Below are 16,699 nucleotides of genomic sequence, written 5' to 3' on the forward strand. Positions count from 1 at the left end.
GCACAAAGCCAACCAATGCGGCCCCTACCCAACGCTCTCCACAGCAAAAACCCAATGGGACACCTTGGCTGCACGAACAGAAATGCCCTTGCAGCCAACAGAAACTCCTGGTGCACAACCTACGCGTGGGCACAGACAGGGGGTGCTGCCTCCCCAGACCTTATTGCAGCCCCTGCACCACACACACGCCTTAGCACACACACACTTTCGGCTGCAGTGAGGGGTCACTTCATTCAAACAGCCCCAGAGCTACACAGAGAATAACCTCATTTACTTGCCCCTGAGGAAACGCCGAGCCAGCCTGGCTTGCTGAACCGCTCCCTCCGCTTCTCTCCTGGGCATTTATACAGCGGATTAGCAACACACAGGGTAACTGTAGGCTCCAATTTGCCCAGACAAAACCAGCCTGTAATGTACTGCACAGCTGGGCATCGGGCTTCTTCTGCTTCCCAAACGCACCTAACCACCCAACCCTGGGGCACAAGGGCGTGTGAGGGTCAAAAGTAGGGTGTCACCAACCGGTCTGCAGAGCTAAGTGGTACATCTAGCAGCTCAGCTACAACGCAGTCCTCATCATGATCCGGGCATACAGTTGCTGTTGTGACCATCCTCACTCACAAAGATGGAGACAAACAAGGGCCCTCTGCTCCCCCAAGCTCTGCCTCTCCACTGAATCTTTCTTCTTCAATGCCATCAATCAGTTCCTCCTGCTGTCACTTGTGGGCAACAGACATGTGAGTCAGGCACCCAAATCTCCACCTTGCCTGCACAAACCTGTCCAAACCTTAGGGCGCTGGTTTGCCCTAAAAGTTTAACAGCGCAACCCACATTTCTTAGAATGGTGAAAAAAACCAACTGTAAATCACCAGGAACAGAAAATAAAAGTGATCACGGACAAACCTGCTCAGCACAGCCACAAGCCAAGTGTCATGGGATCAGCCTGTGCCCTGACACAACTTGCCCAGAACAAGCTTTCTAAGCCCACCACCTTCCTTTGGACAGCCCACAGCAGCCAGAGGCACCCCAGACAATCCCCTGGTGCACAAGCACCTCTGGCTTTGAGTAGGAGAAGACTCCAAAAGCCTCCATAGGTGACCACCAGCTCCAGCCTCCCCATGACAAGGTAAGGACATAAGGTGAGGCTTCACAGCCACTTCCCATCAGCTCCTGGGAGCTGAAGGGTAAAATCAGGTGCTCTACAGGAAGGCAAAAATCCTGTGTTACCTGGCCTCACATTCAGGAAAATGTGCTCCGATATTTTCTCCACTCCATTGTGCTTGGCCAAGCACTGGTAGCAGCCCTTAAATGACCTCTGTACGTTCTTTATAACAATGCCTTTCTGAGGATTGGGAATGAACGTCATATTTTTGGGTAGACGTTTGCCATCACATTTTCTCAGCGTGAAATTTGAAACATCTGGATCTGTCAGCGGACACACTAGCAGGATGTCACTGTCTTCTTTTCCATAGATCAGAGAATCAACAAGGAAGAGCACGTCTGGATCTGTGAAGAAATGTAAAGACCTGTCAGAGAAGCTGACACTGCACAGGGAACTTCTGATGACTCTAACTCTGCAATTGGGCACATAGATCAAAGAAAGTTTTATATTCAGCCAGTAAAACTGAGTATTACCCAATTCATGTTTACAAAGAGACATCAAATTTCATCCTAAAAGAGCAGCATGATAGGAGATGTGCAGTAGCATTCAATACCAGATACACTAAAGAATCATGTGCACTAAAAATAATCTTACTGCTTTTTTATTTGGAGATGGAGATTTTTTTTTTGCCTTGTTTAGCTCCAAAATCACCATCCCCAACAACAGTAAACAGATTTTCACAGCCCATTAAAAGTAATTTGCTTTTAGCCAGTGGCAGGGCTCTAAGGTTTTATGCCCATAGAAGGATTTTGAAGAAATTTATGAGCAAATGGAAGTTGAAAACTAAATTATGGCTTTCACTTCTGTAAAATACATAATCTAAATGAACACACATTGCTACCAGAGGAAGCACCAAACAACTTCTCTCTCTCTCAACTCTCCCTGAAAGCAGGGGTTATTTTTAGCCTCCTTAGAAAAAAACTGGGCATACAAACAGCATATCTGATTGAAAATTCATCATGTAATCTTTCAAAAGGTAACTCTTCTGAAGCATTTTTTCTCAGCCAACCACACGATACAAACATACAGTACTTTAAACACTTTTACAACCAAAGTTGAAGCCCATGATAGGTGATGACCTTGAAACGCTAAGAACCTGGCCATTAACAACAAACACAAATATAAAGGGTGGTGTGGTGACAAACACTCTGTAAAAGCTTATTTCAGCTCCCATCCACCCTCCCTACACAGCAGCATGAATTAGAAATGTAGAAACAGAGGGAAAAGTTTTCTTTCTTTTTTGCAAACTGGCTTCGTACAACTTGAATGATTAGAAATCAACAAACCATGACTTAACAAGGGAGACTGAGAGAATCTGGTTAAAATGATGGACAATATGCATTTAGTTTAAGACAAGAAGTACCAGGCTGAAAATGAAGCATGGGACATTTACGTAAGCAATTAGGAATTGCTAAGCCAAAGGGTGCTCATCAGAGAAGTTACTGGTTGGTTTCTAGCTTAGAGTGAGGGTGTAGTTTTAACCTCATTTGATACTGCCACCTAAGAAGCCCCCACAAACTAAAAGCTTTGAAGCATCAGTCTAGAACTAGAGGATGGAGACTACTAACAAATAAAAATGTAAAGCATGTCTGAACACAACCGAAGTGTGATGTTTTGCACATGGGGATACTTAGAGAAATGCTATGAATAGCTGTCACTCCTGAGCTGGAAGAGCATGAACTAGAAGAGCTCATCTACATGACCCTGCTGTCAGAGACTTAACTGATTGGTTTCCTCTCAGTCCACTTTTTCTCCAACATGGACAAAGCCGAGGTATCTTCAGTATGCAGAAAGTATGGATCCCCAGAGAAGAAAAAAAGACATTTTTGAAAACAGAAGAAAGGAACAAAGACCTGTTTCACTGAAGCTGAAATTGCAGGGAAGTCCTTAGCTGGGGTAAGCAGAATTGCTGAGGTCCTTCCCTTCCATCTTCCATCCCCCTCTGGAAGGGAGACATCAAAGGATTTGCTATAGGGAATCCAGGCACAAACAAGGCTGCTCATGGTCATGTTCTTCCCTTCACAGCTTTCCATCTCAGGTACATCTTGGGTAGCACTTGCTTTCTGGGCACACCTCAGGTTTCCAACACAACATGTGGTCGTGCTTATCACTGCGTGCGTCTGAAAAGACTTGAGATCAAAATCAAGAGATTTTTCTCTCTTATGTAGGTGTCTGTACTAGCTTGACCTTCACTAAACTTGCTTGGATATGGACACAAACTGCTTCTATAGACACAACGCAGGCACCTTCTGTGAAAGCAGAAAGGTGAGAGGTAAGCAACTACAATCTGTCAACACTGTGTCACCCTTGGTCACAGAAGCATAGAAAATTTGTTTTTAGTAGATCCAGATGGACATAAGAGATAAACAGCTGCCATCATTTCATGTGTCACTTGGGATTGCGCAAGATTGAGGTTCTTGGTCCTGTTCTCTCTCCATTCCCAGCTTTACAAGCAGAAAGTGTATGGGGTGCTTGTGGCAACCTCACAAGCAGGTAAGCTCATGACAGCATCTTCAAGGTGATCTAAGATGTCATTAAGACAGCCTATGGCAAAATGATTGTCAGCCTCACAAACTTACTTATTTTACTGCCTTGAACTTGTCAAAGTGAAGCTTGCACATTTTCCACACAATTAGGAAAAGAAATTTACAACATGTTGCATGAGGGCCACACAACATCTCTGATGTTTTGATAATCATGCTTGGTGGGAGGGTTGCCTGCCATCCTGAGGTGAAGGAGTCACTCACTTAATGGAGGGCACTAACAAACAACTCTATGATCATAGCCGTCTGGGATAATTACCATGACCTTCAGGAAAACAGTTATGGTAGATAAAGTCAACAATGTTTGTCACATATAGGTAAAATACATGCCAGGTTTCCTTTAGTCATAGTCTCAGAGAAACACAGAAGGTGAAGAAAACTTATCCATGGTAGCTGCACGGCTATTTGGACAACTCAGGAGCAGTTAAAGATGCACTCTTTAAATTGTGTGGCCACTATGTCAGGTATGTTTCCTTTGCTCTTTGCTGTGCAGTGCTGGTTGGTATTCTCCCTATCTTGGAGAACAACCTCGCAGTAATTCTCAAAGGACTAGCACGGTTCAGAGGAGGCTCTTTGAGTCAACCCCTGTTGCAAAAGGAATGTTATTTCCAAGAAAGTGGATGCTGTAAGACTTTTTTCCATCAACAGGGGAAAAGGGCCACCAGAGCTATGAGAAAGAGAAGTGAAATAACTGTCTTCTTTGGAAAGGAAAAGGGAATGCCAGGCATGGTAAACTGTCAGCTTGAGGGCAGCTGATGAAGCCACAGACCAGAAGCCAATGAAAGAAGAGAAGAAATCTGAAGAAAACACTGTACAAAGAAGAAAGGTAATAAAGGATTGTGAAAATGTGTCAGACCAGAGGCACTTTCTCCCATCTGAGACATTTCTGATCAGTCACAAGGTAGATCAGGGCTGGAGGCATAGGAATCATCGTCGCCTCCTGGCTTAAGCCTGAGAGTGCAGCTTCGAAAAGCCAAATCCTTTAGCCAACTGCCTCAATAAATCAAGAGCTTGGGGCCAAACCTTACATGACTCCAGACTGATGTATGGCATGGAATTAAAAAGACATTTCTACATACTGCTTGCTTCCTCACAGTACAACTGACTCATATAACTGATTCAGATCACTTGGCTAGCTTCTAGAAAGACAGCCTAGCTATACCGTACCACAAAACAACAGGGATGTAATGAGAACTTTGCTCTGGTGACAAAGGCCATTGCAAGCAAAGCTCGGAGTCAGTTTTCTTTCTACTTGACAGGGAAGATTTCTTCCATCAGCCCACGTTCTCCCTCTGTACCTCAAATTCACTCCCTCCTCCAGCATTTACTGTCCTATTGTTTTGGGAGTGGGAAGTGGGGCAAGGGGGGGGGGGGGGGGCAGGAAGCAAAAATAATGCCTTCATTGATATTTACCTTTAACAAAAACATAAAAAGACGTGACAATATTCCCTTTGCTTTTGCATATATATCTGCCTATGTCTCTGACTGTTGCATTTTTGGTGTACCATTCTTTCTCATTGGAACTCCTTGCTTTCGCTGATGGGTCTGAGTTCTGGAAATTCCAAGTCACAGGACCATCCTCATTGCACCTCAGCCTTAATTCCTCCCCTTTATTTACAACCAGTGAAGATTCCTCATGGGGCAGTGAACCACCTGGAAAAAAAAAAGCACAAAATACAATGCCTGTCAATACAACACACTTTCTTTTCTGCAGCAAAATTGTTATTTATAGTTGTATTTTGGGAGTTATTTCTTCAAAATACTAAGCTGCAATGGCACTGTGCAATTCTACAGACACCTTTTGGCTTGTTAGACCTTCTGCACACAGAGCAAACAACCACTGCAGATGGAAACTGGCCTTTAAAAAACCATTTGAAACTAGTTTCACATGCACCAGTTTCTGCAATGGTTTGGCTTTTGAATGGGAACAGACCCAAGCTATTTAAAAATTAAATTCAAGAACATATGAGCCTGATTCTACATAGCAGCACTTTTAATCATTCTTTGTCATTTACTCAGTATGTTGCCAAGAACTAAAGTTTCCTTGCTCAACAGTTATCTTTTTTTAACTGAGCTCTCATGTATGCAGAAGCTCCACTCACACTTAGAAGTGTCCAGTTTAATGAAGGCATCAGTACATGCTTTCCATACTTGCTTATTTCTTTAGTTGAAGTGCTAATTTGTCATTTCTTACCTCCAAAAAAATTCCATGCAAATTATTCTTCAAGCTTCCATCCCAACACTACCACACAAGTTTCACTGAGGCAATAATCTCCCAGTCACCAAAGCTGCTCTAAATGACCTCTCAGCTTTTTTTTCACTGAACATGCCATAATGCGACTTTTAAAATTTATCAGAAAATAAAGCCGTGATAAATTCGCAGCTTTGATTCACAATTCCCAACCATTTCCCAACTCACACTGTGTACTTGGAGAAAGAAGCAACTTCAGGCTTCTCTGGCTCCACTGTTAAGTCAAGCTGGTGGTCGCTGAGTTAGCATACCCCTGATGAGAAACGTCTTAGTGAATTGACAAAATGGAGTTCACAGCCGAAAATGCAGCTAAATTCTTACTGCTACGGACCTATTTGCACATCAGAACACATGCAAATATTGAGGTGGTCTTGCAGGAACAAACCCTTCCCCTTTCAGAGTAGCTCTTTAGTCCTACAAGTAATCCTTAGCTTACAGTAACTGTGCTGTTAACTAATGTCCTTCTCATCTGAAGCACAGTTATACAAAACTGTACAACATCCATATGTAGTAGCAGAGTCATGCCACTGAAAATACTACTTGCATTCAAAAACACACACTGCGGCTCCATTCAGAGGCTGAATTTCCCTACCCACACAGATAACAACAGACGTTCAAGCAAAACAATCGGATAATTAGTTGGGATGAGGTTACATACTTCAGACTTAATTCACTCATCTCACAGCTTTAGTTCTTCTTAACGTATATACTGGATTAATAAAACCAGGCCAGGTAACTGCTCCTCTTCCTGACAAATCCACCACTGAGTAGGAAGCAAAGGATGGTCAGACCACCTGCAGAGCCTAATTACTTTGTTTGTGGTCTGGCTTTTGGAGGGAGCCCTCATTCTCTCACCGTCTCTGTCGTCTTAAGATTTATTTATCAGTGTAAACCCAACAGGCAGTCATTTTTACAGTGCCACCAGAAATTTTCCACACGAAGTCCACTAACCCTGCATATAATTAAATAATAATTGCGAGAAAAAGGCAGAAAAAAATTACTTTTCATTTCGGATCTGCTACCTCAAATTGCAGGTGTGAGCCTGCACTGTGATACAGCAGCTCAAACAAGGACAGTGACAGCCCACGGTCTCAGAAGCACAGGTCCCAGCAGTGGCTCAGCAGGCAGAAGAGCTGGAAAACCCCTTTGCCCTGGACATAGAGGCACCTGACAGCAGGGTAGAGGCCAGGAGACCTCTGATTTGCAAACCCCTCAGATCACAGCCAGCAACTTTTGGCACTTGAGAAGGCAGAGGGCAAAGACCTCTGAGAAGGTCTCATGAAAGACCATGCAGGTGCTTCCTGGAGACTGGAAGACTTCTCTGCTGCTTCGCACAGACCATAGGGTACTTCAAGTGACAAATGACATGAGCTGGAAAAAATAGCTAAAGTGCACTGTGGTATACCCACTCTGGCCCTAGGCTCTCAGACGAGTCAGGGAAGGCTGGGAAAGGAGATCAGGACATCCTTCATTGGCATCACTAAATGCCTGCAGCTAGCAGGGTCTCAGCCTGGGCCCTGTCAGGGAAGATGAGAGTGTGGACATGCTGGGAAGGCCCCTGCTGCCCACCCCCTGTCCCACCATCAAGGAGCACGGCACCGGGCAGGTCACACAGCCCTGGCCAGGTCACACAGCCCCAGTCCTGGAGCAAACACCAACGTGTCACCTCATCACGCCACGGGGCAGCCCTCCTTCACCAGCACAAGGGGCGGTGCTGGTGGTGGCCCGGCCTCAGCTCCTAACGCCTGGCATGAAGAGGCAGCGGAGGGAAGCACACCAGCCCACTGCCCCGGGCCGTGCACCCCCTCCTCCAGCAGCAGCCTCGGCAGCACCGCTGTGATGGCATTGCTGGTGGCTGGATGCCTCTGAAAGCACAAAGCCAACCAATGCGGCCCCTACCCAACGCTCTCCACAGCAAAAACCCAATGGGACACCTTGGCTGCACGAACAGAAATGCCCTTGCAGCCAACAGAAACTCCTGGTGCACAACCTACGCGTGGGCACAGACAGGGGGTGCTGTCTCCCCAGACCTTATTGCAGCCCCTGCACCACACACACACGCCTTAGCACACACACACTTTCGGCTGCAGTGAGGGGTCACTTCATTCAAACAGCCCCAGAGCTACACAGAGAATAACCTCATTTACTTGCCCCTGAGGAAACGCCGAGCCAGCCTGGCTTGCTGAACCGCTCCCTCCGCTTCTCTCCTGGGCATTTATACAGCGGATTAGCAACACACAGGGTAACTGTAGGCTCCAATTTGCCCAGACAAAACCAGCCTGTAATGTACTGCACAGCTGGGCATCGGGCTTCTTCTGCTTCCCAAACGCACCTAACCACCCAACCCTGGGGCACAAGGGCGTGTGAGGGTCAAAAGTAGGGCGTCACCAACCGGTCTGCAGAGGAAAGGGATACTTTGGAGGTAGGAGTTCATAGACTAGTGTTATAACTGACTTACTAAATGAATGCGGATCTGTCAAACTATAGGCATTGCTGTGAGGTGTGCAAATACTGACCCGTCCTGTAGCAACAAGCCCTTCCCTTCCGAAGGCTGGCTTTTTAGTCCTACAAATAACCATCGCCCAGTGCCTCTCTAATGCATAGCACAGTATTGCACAGTTAGACTGGATGTGTAATAGCCATGCCTGAGCCAGGGGAAAACATTTCACAAAAAACCAACACCACTTGCATTCAAAAACACACACTGCGGCTCCATTCAGAGGCTGAATTTCCCTACCCACACAGATAACAACAGACGTTCAAGCAAAACAATCGGATAATTAGTTGGGATGAGGTTACATACTCCAGACTTAATTCACTCATCTCACAGCTTTAGTTCTTCTTAACGTATATACTGGATTAATAAGACCAGGTCAGGTAACTGCTCCTCTTCCTGACAAATCCACCACAGAGTAGGAAGTAAAGGATGGTCAGACCACCTGCTGAGCCTAATGACTTGGTTTGTGGTCTGGCTTTTGGAGGGAGCCCTCATTCCGTCTCCATCTCCCTCCGATCAAAATCTATTTATCAGTGCTAAACCTAACAGGTAGTCCACCATCGCCTGTTTTTCCAGCACCACCAGAATTTTTCCATGAGGTCCACTAATCCTTTACACAAACTCAAATGACTGAACATATAAGAAAGCATCCAAGAAATAATAATTGGCAGAAAGATTAAGAAAAACATAATTTCACATTTTTATGCAACGTTTGTGACTTTTACCTACTCTTTCCCCTAGCATTCATCCTACTCATTCAGGTTAGGAGCTCAAAATTTTACAACACTTACTATCAGGATTATCTAGCAAGTTGTTTGGAAGTTTTTAAAGGTGGTAAACAACACAGCAGAGCATGACTCCATCCAGAGGCACAGGAAATACGTTACTTACTGGAGCTGGGCAAAGAAAGGCAAAGAGGGAACAAGTGCATTGTGGCACTCCACAACGAAAGCCACGATATTCCAGTTGAAATCATCACTTATATTTCAAGACAATCTTGCTATGGTTCCTCTTACGCAGCCTACGAATTCTCAGCAAAACAATTTACAGATTGAATTAATGCTTCATGCAAAGGATTCCCACAATGTAAAGGGTTTTTTTGCTGCCTTCTGAAAAGAATGTATCTTTAAGAGAAGTATAGCAGTGTACAGACAACAGGTTGTAAATGCAAGGACTATCAGAGATGCTTGATATTTTGCACCTAAATATTTCCTGTCTTTAAAAAAGAAGAATTAAAATGGCACTTAGAAAGATGGGAATTTCTTCTCTTTGGAGGAATAATTAAGTCACAGAAATCTAAGAGTTTAACCAACAATTTGTAATCCAGTGTACTAATCCCCACAGCATGTGTCCATCTGCTATCTCTTGATCTTTCCTCAGACTGCTAATGCCTCACATCTGAGACTGTTCCATTTGTACCGCACCTGGGGCTCTTCTGGGCCCACTGTTGCTCTTGCACACTCCAGTAACACCAATCATAAGCATGTGACATAGCCATGACGCTAACACTAATAATCTGGGAATTAGTTGTGTTGGCAAGATATACGCCAGGGATGATAAGAGAACTCCAAGTGCCAATCCCCACAGGATACAGCGTCTGCTGCCTCCTCCCAGAGTTCCATGTTCACCCCAGGCAGGATCATGACTTTACCAGTCACCAGCAGGATCCTAAAGTCTCTGAGCACGGGATGGAGGAATCCATCGTTATGTCTCCACTGAAGATTTTCAGGTGTGGGTGTGCATCCTTACTCTGACCCATATCTGGGCACATCCCCACCCTCTCTCTACCTCCTTATACCTTGGACAAGGAGGTGGACCATTACTTCAAGTATTCAGCTGAGCGTCCCCACCTCAGTGAAGCCCACCCAACCACATGGACCCCACAGGACAAGGGGAAGAGAGGAGACCCATCCTATGCCCCCGTGGCTCCTGCGGGCTCGTGGGGGCAGATGATCCCACTCTCGGTCAAAGAGTGTGGAACCCTCTGTGAAACATCCAGCACTCCCCACAGACTGCACAGCCAGAGTACCACACTGGGGTCCTGGATGACCCTCTAGAGTTATTCTCAAGGGCAACTAGCAGGTAGTTATTATATGTTAACAAAATGTTGATAATGGCAAATATTTAATAATAAACAATGCAGAAAACCCCCATGAAATAAATTACAAAGCTCACGGACAACCCAAGATCCATTGTGGATGTTCTAAATTTGTGTACCACAGCTAGAAAGAGTCACTTCCACTATCTTAGGTTCTCCTTGTACTATAACAAATTTGAGTTAAAAACTACGACAGCATCACTTGTGAACAAGGCTGTATAACTGAAATAAGAAGCAGAATATATGAATATATGAATATATTACAAGCAGCTTCCTAAGCCCTAAAAATGAAGGCAGAAGGAGGAAAGAGGAGGAGTACAGCAGTTGTGACTTCTGCATGCAGAAGGAACATCTGGAAAACCAGGCTGGAGGAATTAGAAAATGAAACAGCTCTAGATAATACTGATAGGAAATGCAGGTCAAATTGCAGGGATATGATTAAGGACAGCAGAATGTTCCTGTAACAATTAAGGGATGTGCAAACAAAAAAAGCTTTGGCTAAGGAGTGCACCATCCTGGGAAAAAAAAGATAGTTTATTCTGGAGCTTTTCAGCCTCAACCACAACATGGCTGTAGCACGGAAAAGCACATCAGGTGCAAGTCCACGTCACGCTCACAAGCAACTGGAAACCATCTCCAGCCGTCAAGCAAACAAAGGACGTGGGACTGCCGTGGAATAAGACGAAGAGTGAAGCACTGTGGATTTTATTCCCAGCTCTGCCACAGATTTCCTGCACAACTTTAGGCCAAGAGGTTAGTCCCTCTGTTGCCGTTTCCCCTTTCAACTCTTATCTAAACACGAAAAGGAACAAGAAGTTTGTGGCAGCTCTCTAACAAAACAGATTGCTTTCAGATAAACAAAACAAAGCAAAACAAAAACCCTCTATGCCTTATCCCAGCCTCTTCCACCTTAAACTTATCTCAAACATCTCCCAAGACAGGGGCACAGTGCAGTTTCACAGTACGGCCACAACCTGCTCACATCCAGCTCCAGCCTTTCCACCAAGCCCAAGGCAGCAGGTTCATTGCTACCTAGCAAGGGCAAACCCCTTTCCCTGCCTCTCCCAGGGCTGGGGGCGCACTGTAAGGGCACAGCAGGCTTTCCTGAGCCTCTGCCTCTTCCCTTTGTGGTTGCCCCCTCTAACCTTCACGGTCATCAGCAGTCCCCATGTAAGCTGTACAAACACTGCACAACGAAAATAATGACCTAACCATGACCTGATCCCAACCATGATTTCTAAACCAGTTAACGTTTTTTCTATGCCAAACGCACTGAGGAGCTAAACTTCAAGGGGAAAAATGTCCACAACTTTCATGTAAGGTTGTGGTGACTGGATAAAACTAAAGAGACTGCTTTCTTCTCAGTGCCTATTTGTTCTGGGCACTGGGTTCCTTTCAAGGGCTATCACACAGGCCTCACACCACATTTTTCAGTTTCTCATCTGCAACAACATACGAGAGCAGAAACAAGAGATACACTTTATCAGTTAAAGTAGTGGCACTGCTGTAGATGCAATGGGCCAGGGATATCAGCAAGACAAGGCTTGCAGGGAGGCAATATCCTCTTTTAGCATATCCAGCACTGCTGGAAAAATGAACATGTTTTCAGACACACAAGTCTCCTGCAGGTCTGAAAGAAAATCAGAAGCAAAAACGTCTCTTTTACACAAGTGCAGAAGTCCTACCCAGAAGCCTGCCTGGTCTTCTTTATAATATTAGTTGGTCTAATTGAAGGGTATTGCCTTTCCAACTCTGACTATTTGTTAAAACCACTATAACTCTTGACATATGCTATGATGGAGACGAATTTAAATTATATTTTCTTTGTCCTGCTATTTCATGCCCCAAAGACACAAACAAAGTGTCAAACTCACATGTTAATCACACAGAAAAAACTTTCATTTACTCTGATGTATAAAATCTCCCAGATTTTTCAAAGGAGAGATGCTATCATATGGTTACTTGTTTCGTTCCACTTCACTAAACAGACACTCTCCCTTATGCTAGATGGAAAGTTTAGCAATGGCAAATGTCAATTTTAAATGATTTGATCTGAAAGCTACATCAGATCCCGTTTCAGCTAGGCTGCAGGGGAAAAGAAGACGCCCCTTACTTTGCAAATGAAACCATCCACGCCAACACCCGTGATAGCATCTTCCTCAAAGACACAGACCAAAAAAGACCAAAGATATGATTGTCCCCTGCAAACATCACGGACTCTCGGCATACATGAATGCCACAAATCCTTGCTGATAAGGAACACTGACCAGCTCCTCTGCCCCAGCTTCGTCTTGGAGACTGAAAAATAACTGTCACCATGCACGTATTAAAGGATCTAGACTAATTAGGCTTCCCTGCAGAACTAGGTGTTTGTTTCTAATCCATTTAACAAAGTCAGTGCTATCTGCTGACCAACAGACTCCAACACTGTGTGCTTCCCAAGCAGAAAGGCAGAGCTCGTGTGCTTGTGCTTGCTCTGAAGTTTTGGATCCTCAGAGACTGTATGTTACTAACTAGAAAGCCAGGGGAATGGATTAGTGGGGGCTTTGACATTTACTGAGCTGCATGACGGCAATCACTGTCTTCACGCAGCCTTCCCCCCGCAGACCCTTCATCCTGAATGGGAAGGGGGCAGAGGAAGGGCATGGTGGAGGGCAGAAGGCAGGAGCTCATCAGCCCAGCACTCAAAGGTGCAGCCAAACCCATTCCATCTGCAGGCACCATAAAGAAGAAACAGGTATCCCTGAACACAAAGAGCAAGTGTGGAGCCAGCCAGCAGATTCCCACCCATGGCAAAACCAAGAGAGGAAGTGGAAGGAGGCTGGAACAAAGGTTGCCTTTATCATCTGTGGAGGCATGAGTGTAGGGAACCACAGAGGCAGCTGGACCTTGGCTGTGAGACACCTCCCTTTGCAGTAATGCCTCATAGGAAGCTTTCAGCTTCACAGTTTGGGATTGCTCCTACACGGACCTGCCTCACTAAACACCTCACACCCTGGGAGGGCACTCCACAGGACAAGTAAAAGGCACTTGGTGCTTACCTCTTGGAGAGAAAACAGCTCAGGCAACTGAGGAGACACCCAGCTACACCTGAAGAGAGGCTATGCACCCCTCCAAATGAGATGCAGTTAGTTAGAAACAGCCAGCATCAGAGGCAGGTGGCAAGAAGACAAATCCAGCTAGTTCTCTAGCCCCCACACATCCCACTCTCTCACAGGATCTTCAGGCAGGACAAGCGTGAGGACCCGGGCTGATCCCATTTGTGGGTGGAAGCCAGCAGATCCTCCTGCAGGAGGTCTTGTCACAGCAATTAGCAATGTTGCTCATTGTCCTTCGCTTCCTTATTTCGGAAGCAGGCTTAGCAGAGCAGATTCTGCACATGACCTCCAAAGCAAACCTATGAGAGCTGACCTAGACATGCAAGTGCAACACTCCCTCAAGGACAGGGGACTGTGGGAAGTAACTGCAGTTTCCAGAGACAGAGACACACCTTCCTCTTCCCCCAGTCGCTTTGTTTTCCCTTGCTGGGATGAGGAAACTCCAGCCATGCACACAGGGCACTTTTCCTGCCTACCAAGCAGCTTGCCCTTTCTGACTGGCATGCCTCGCTCTGCTAATACAGGCAACAGAGGCATTGGTCAAAGGCAGACATGTAGCTGAATACAATTCTAGTTTAGCACACATACTAAATGGCCACAGCAGGATCAAAGCCATGCTTCTTTCCATGGCTGGGTATGACACCTTTTTTAATCCTTTTTCTGGGAAGTCATGGCCTTCGGGCTTTCTCTACTGTTTTGGGATTTTTGGGTTTGTTTTTTGAAGGAGCGCCATATGCACTAGAGAAGTCCAGCCACTCATCTTGAAGCACTATAAGCAATAACCTATTCTAGGTGATTAATTCATTTTATTACAGCACATTGACGCGCTATGGTCTCTTATACCTAAACTTCCCACCACAGAAGGAATCTACAGGCAAGGTACTAATGAACAAAAACAAACCCAAAGCATGACTGACCTATCAAGCCTTTTTAAACTAGAATGGTCTAAGCTTAAAACAGCTACCTGCTAAGACTTATTCAAAGAAATACACAGAGGACAGATAAATATATACATATGCACACGCACATAAATAAGACTGAAAAAAAGTAAAAAGAGCAACTGTTTGCCACAACACTTGTCAGCACTGAGATTTATACATTTAGACTGATCCTTACTCCTACTTATTGCCGCCTTCCCTCTAATTTCCAAAATTGCTTATTAACCAGCTGTTCTCATAGTTAGTTTTATCAGCTGTTAGACACATAAACAAACAAATTACAAAGTAAGTACGGAGAATGCTTAGAAGGAATGAAAAAATGCACTAATGCATACTGTATTGAAATTCAGCTGTCATTCATCCAGTCTATTCCTTTAACGGCTTTTTCTTCTCACTTCTCTTTGCTGACATTTACATTAAAAGGTGCAGTGTCTTTCAACTTCCATTTTGAATGAAAGTTCCTTGTAATGAGTAACATGGGCTTGAAAGCACGTTTGCTGAAATGTGGTAAAAAGGTAGTTTTAATGAAGAGAAATGAGAAAACCAGAGAACAGTGAAACGTTTTGCAATCTGAATTAATGCCTATTTGGAAAAGGCTCAACCGAGGAAGGAGATGTAAGACTTTTGGCAATGCAAATTCTAATTATTTCAAGTCTTGGCAGTAATTTTATCAAATAGTAGCAATTTCATTAAAAGGTGCATTGGTAATCATCTATGTAAGGCCTCTAGAGGGGAAAATATACCATTAATTGCATAATTATGTTATCATTGCTCTTATGATGGACCACATTAAATACCACAAAGAGCACTGCTTTTTACTTTCTCTAGATATTTAGTTCAGTACTTTCTTCTAGAAGATTACAGCAATAAACAAGACTTTCGGATTAATAAACATGTTCACCAAATTTTGCAGAAAAGATACAGTTACCTTTTATGTCCATATTACTTTGTATTCTCTTTCCCTTCACTGAAAGAACTGACAGATTCATGAGAAAAATACTGGGTTTAGTAATAAGATCGCTAAAGTATTTGCATAGCTCTGTTACAGAAATACAAGTCATTGTATCACGTGTCATGCATCCATTTTAGATTCATTTTGTATTCATTTAAGAAGGACGTTTTGGAGTATTTCCATATTTATCCATATAAGTTAACTTTATCCATTCAGTGATTGGATACTTTGCTACTAAGATACTGGCAAAAAAAAATCTTGTAAAAAGCATTGTTTCACAGACAATACCAAATCTAGTAAACATATTTTTAATAGGGGACCAGTATTAGAGAAGCATCTTTGCACATGCCTTCTGAAACTGTGACTAGGACAACTTCTGGAGGATTCATCGGCACGTTCTTCAGAATCTCCTAGGGTGAACAAATCTCACCTCAGATAATCACACTAACATCCAGAAAGATCTGTCACTGATGCTGTCTTCGAAGTGCCTTGAATACAGAGACTTGGATATATTTCTGAGAATCCAGTTTGATTTCCCTAGTCTCCTGGCAAAGAGATACATAACTCAGCTGTCGAACTTAATCCTCAGTGTTAGCAGAAGTCCAACTTGCTTTTTTTGCTTGAAAATTGTACTTTATTTCTATTTTATTAATAAGCCCTATCACAAATCGCATAAACATGGCATACATATAGGTAGCTGCTTACTGAAAAAGTGGTCCTCCTTCCTACCCCCAGAGAGATACACAAGAGGGCATCGTGCTGTGAGTGCTGTCCGAGTACCTGCCTAAGCAGGGAATCCCATTTCAGCATTGCTTCTGATGGTATCTAGTTTATGGGAGGAGACCAGACATACAGGGTTTACTTCTGCTCCTTCTATTTGACCTCTTTTATTGTGCTGCATACCTCAAATCCTAGGTATGATGATATTAGCATTACTGCAAAGTCAGCAATCTTATGTATAATACCTGGAAGTCAGACGTGCTACGGAATAGGAAACTTCAACAGCTTGTGTTACAATGGACACTACTAGGAGGAAGCTTTTATTTTGTTGAAGATAGCGTAATTTCTTTTCAAAGTTAAAAAGTTATACTCATCCAGGCATAGAAAGCACTTCCATGCCATATAAAATACCAAAAAAGAGTTAAGCAGAAAAAGTAAAGAAA

At 44.1% G+C, this 16,699-nt stretch overlaps 1 protein-coding gene across 1 annotated transcript in view; it reads right to left on the reverse strand.

The window, feature by feature from the left end:
- Positions 1-16,699, reverse strand: part of KIT (KIT proto-oncogene, receptor tyrosine kinase) — a 54,815-nt gene that overhangs the window by 30,927 nt on the left and 7,189 nt on the right. The window contains exons 2-3 of the mRNA XM_086464042.1: positions 5,116-5,355; positions 1,225-1,503 (exon numbers count right to left, since the gene is read on the reverse strand). Coding sequence (XP_086320168.1) covers positions 1,225-1,503; positions 5,116-5,355 — 519 coding nt within the window. The remainder of the gene's footprint in view (positions 1-1,224; positions 1,504-5,115; positions 5,356-16,699) is intronic.

Source organism: Leptosomus discolor, chromosome 4 (genome assembly GCF_034619465.1).
Source record: "Leptosomus discolor isolate bLepDis1 chromosome 4, bLepDis1.hap2, whole genome shotgun sequence".
In the NCBI taxonomy this organism is placed as follows: Eukaryota; Metazoa; Chordata; class Aves; order Leptosomiformes; family Leptosomidae; genus Leptosomus; species Leptosomus discolor.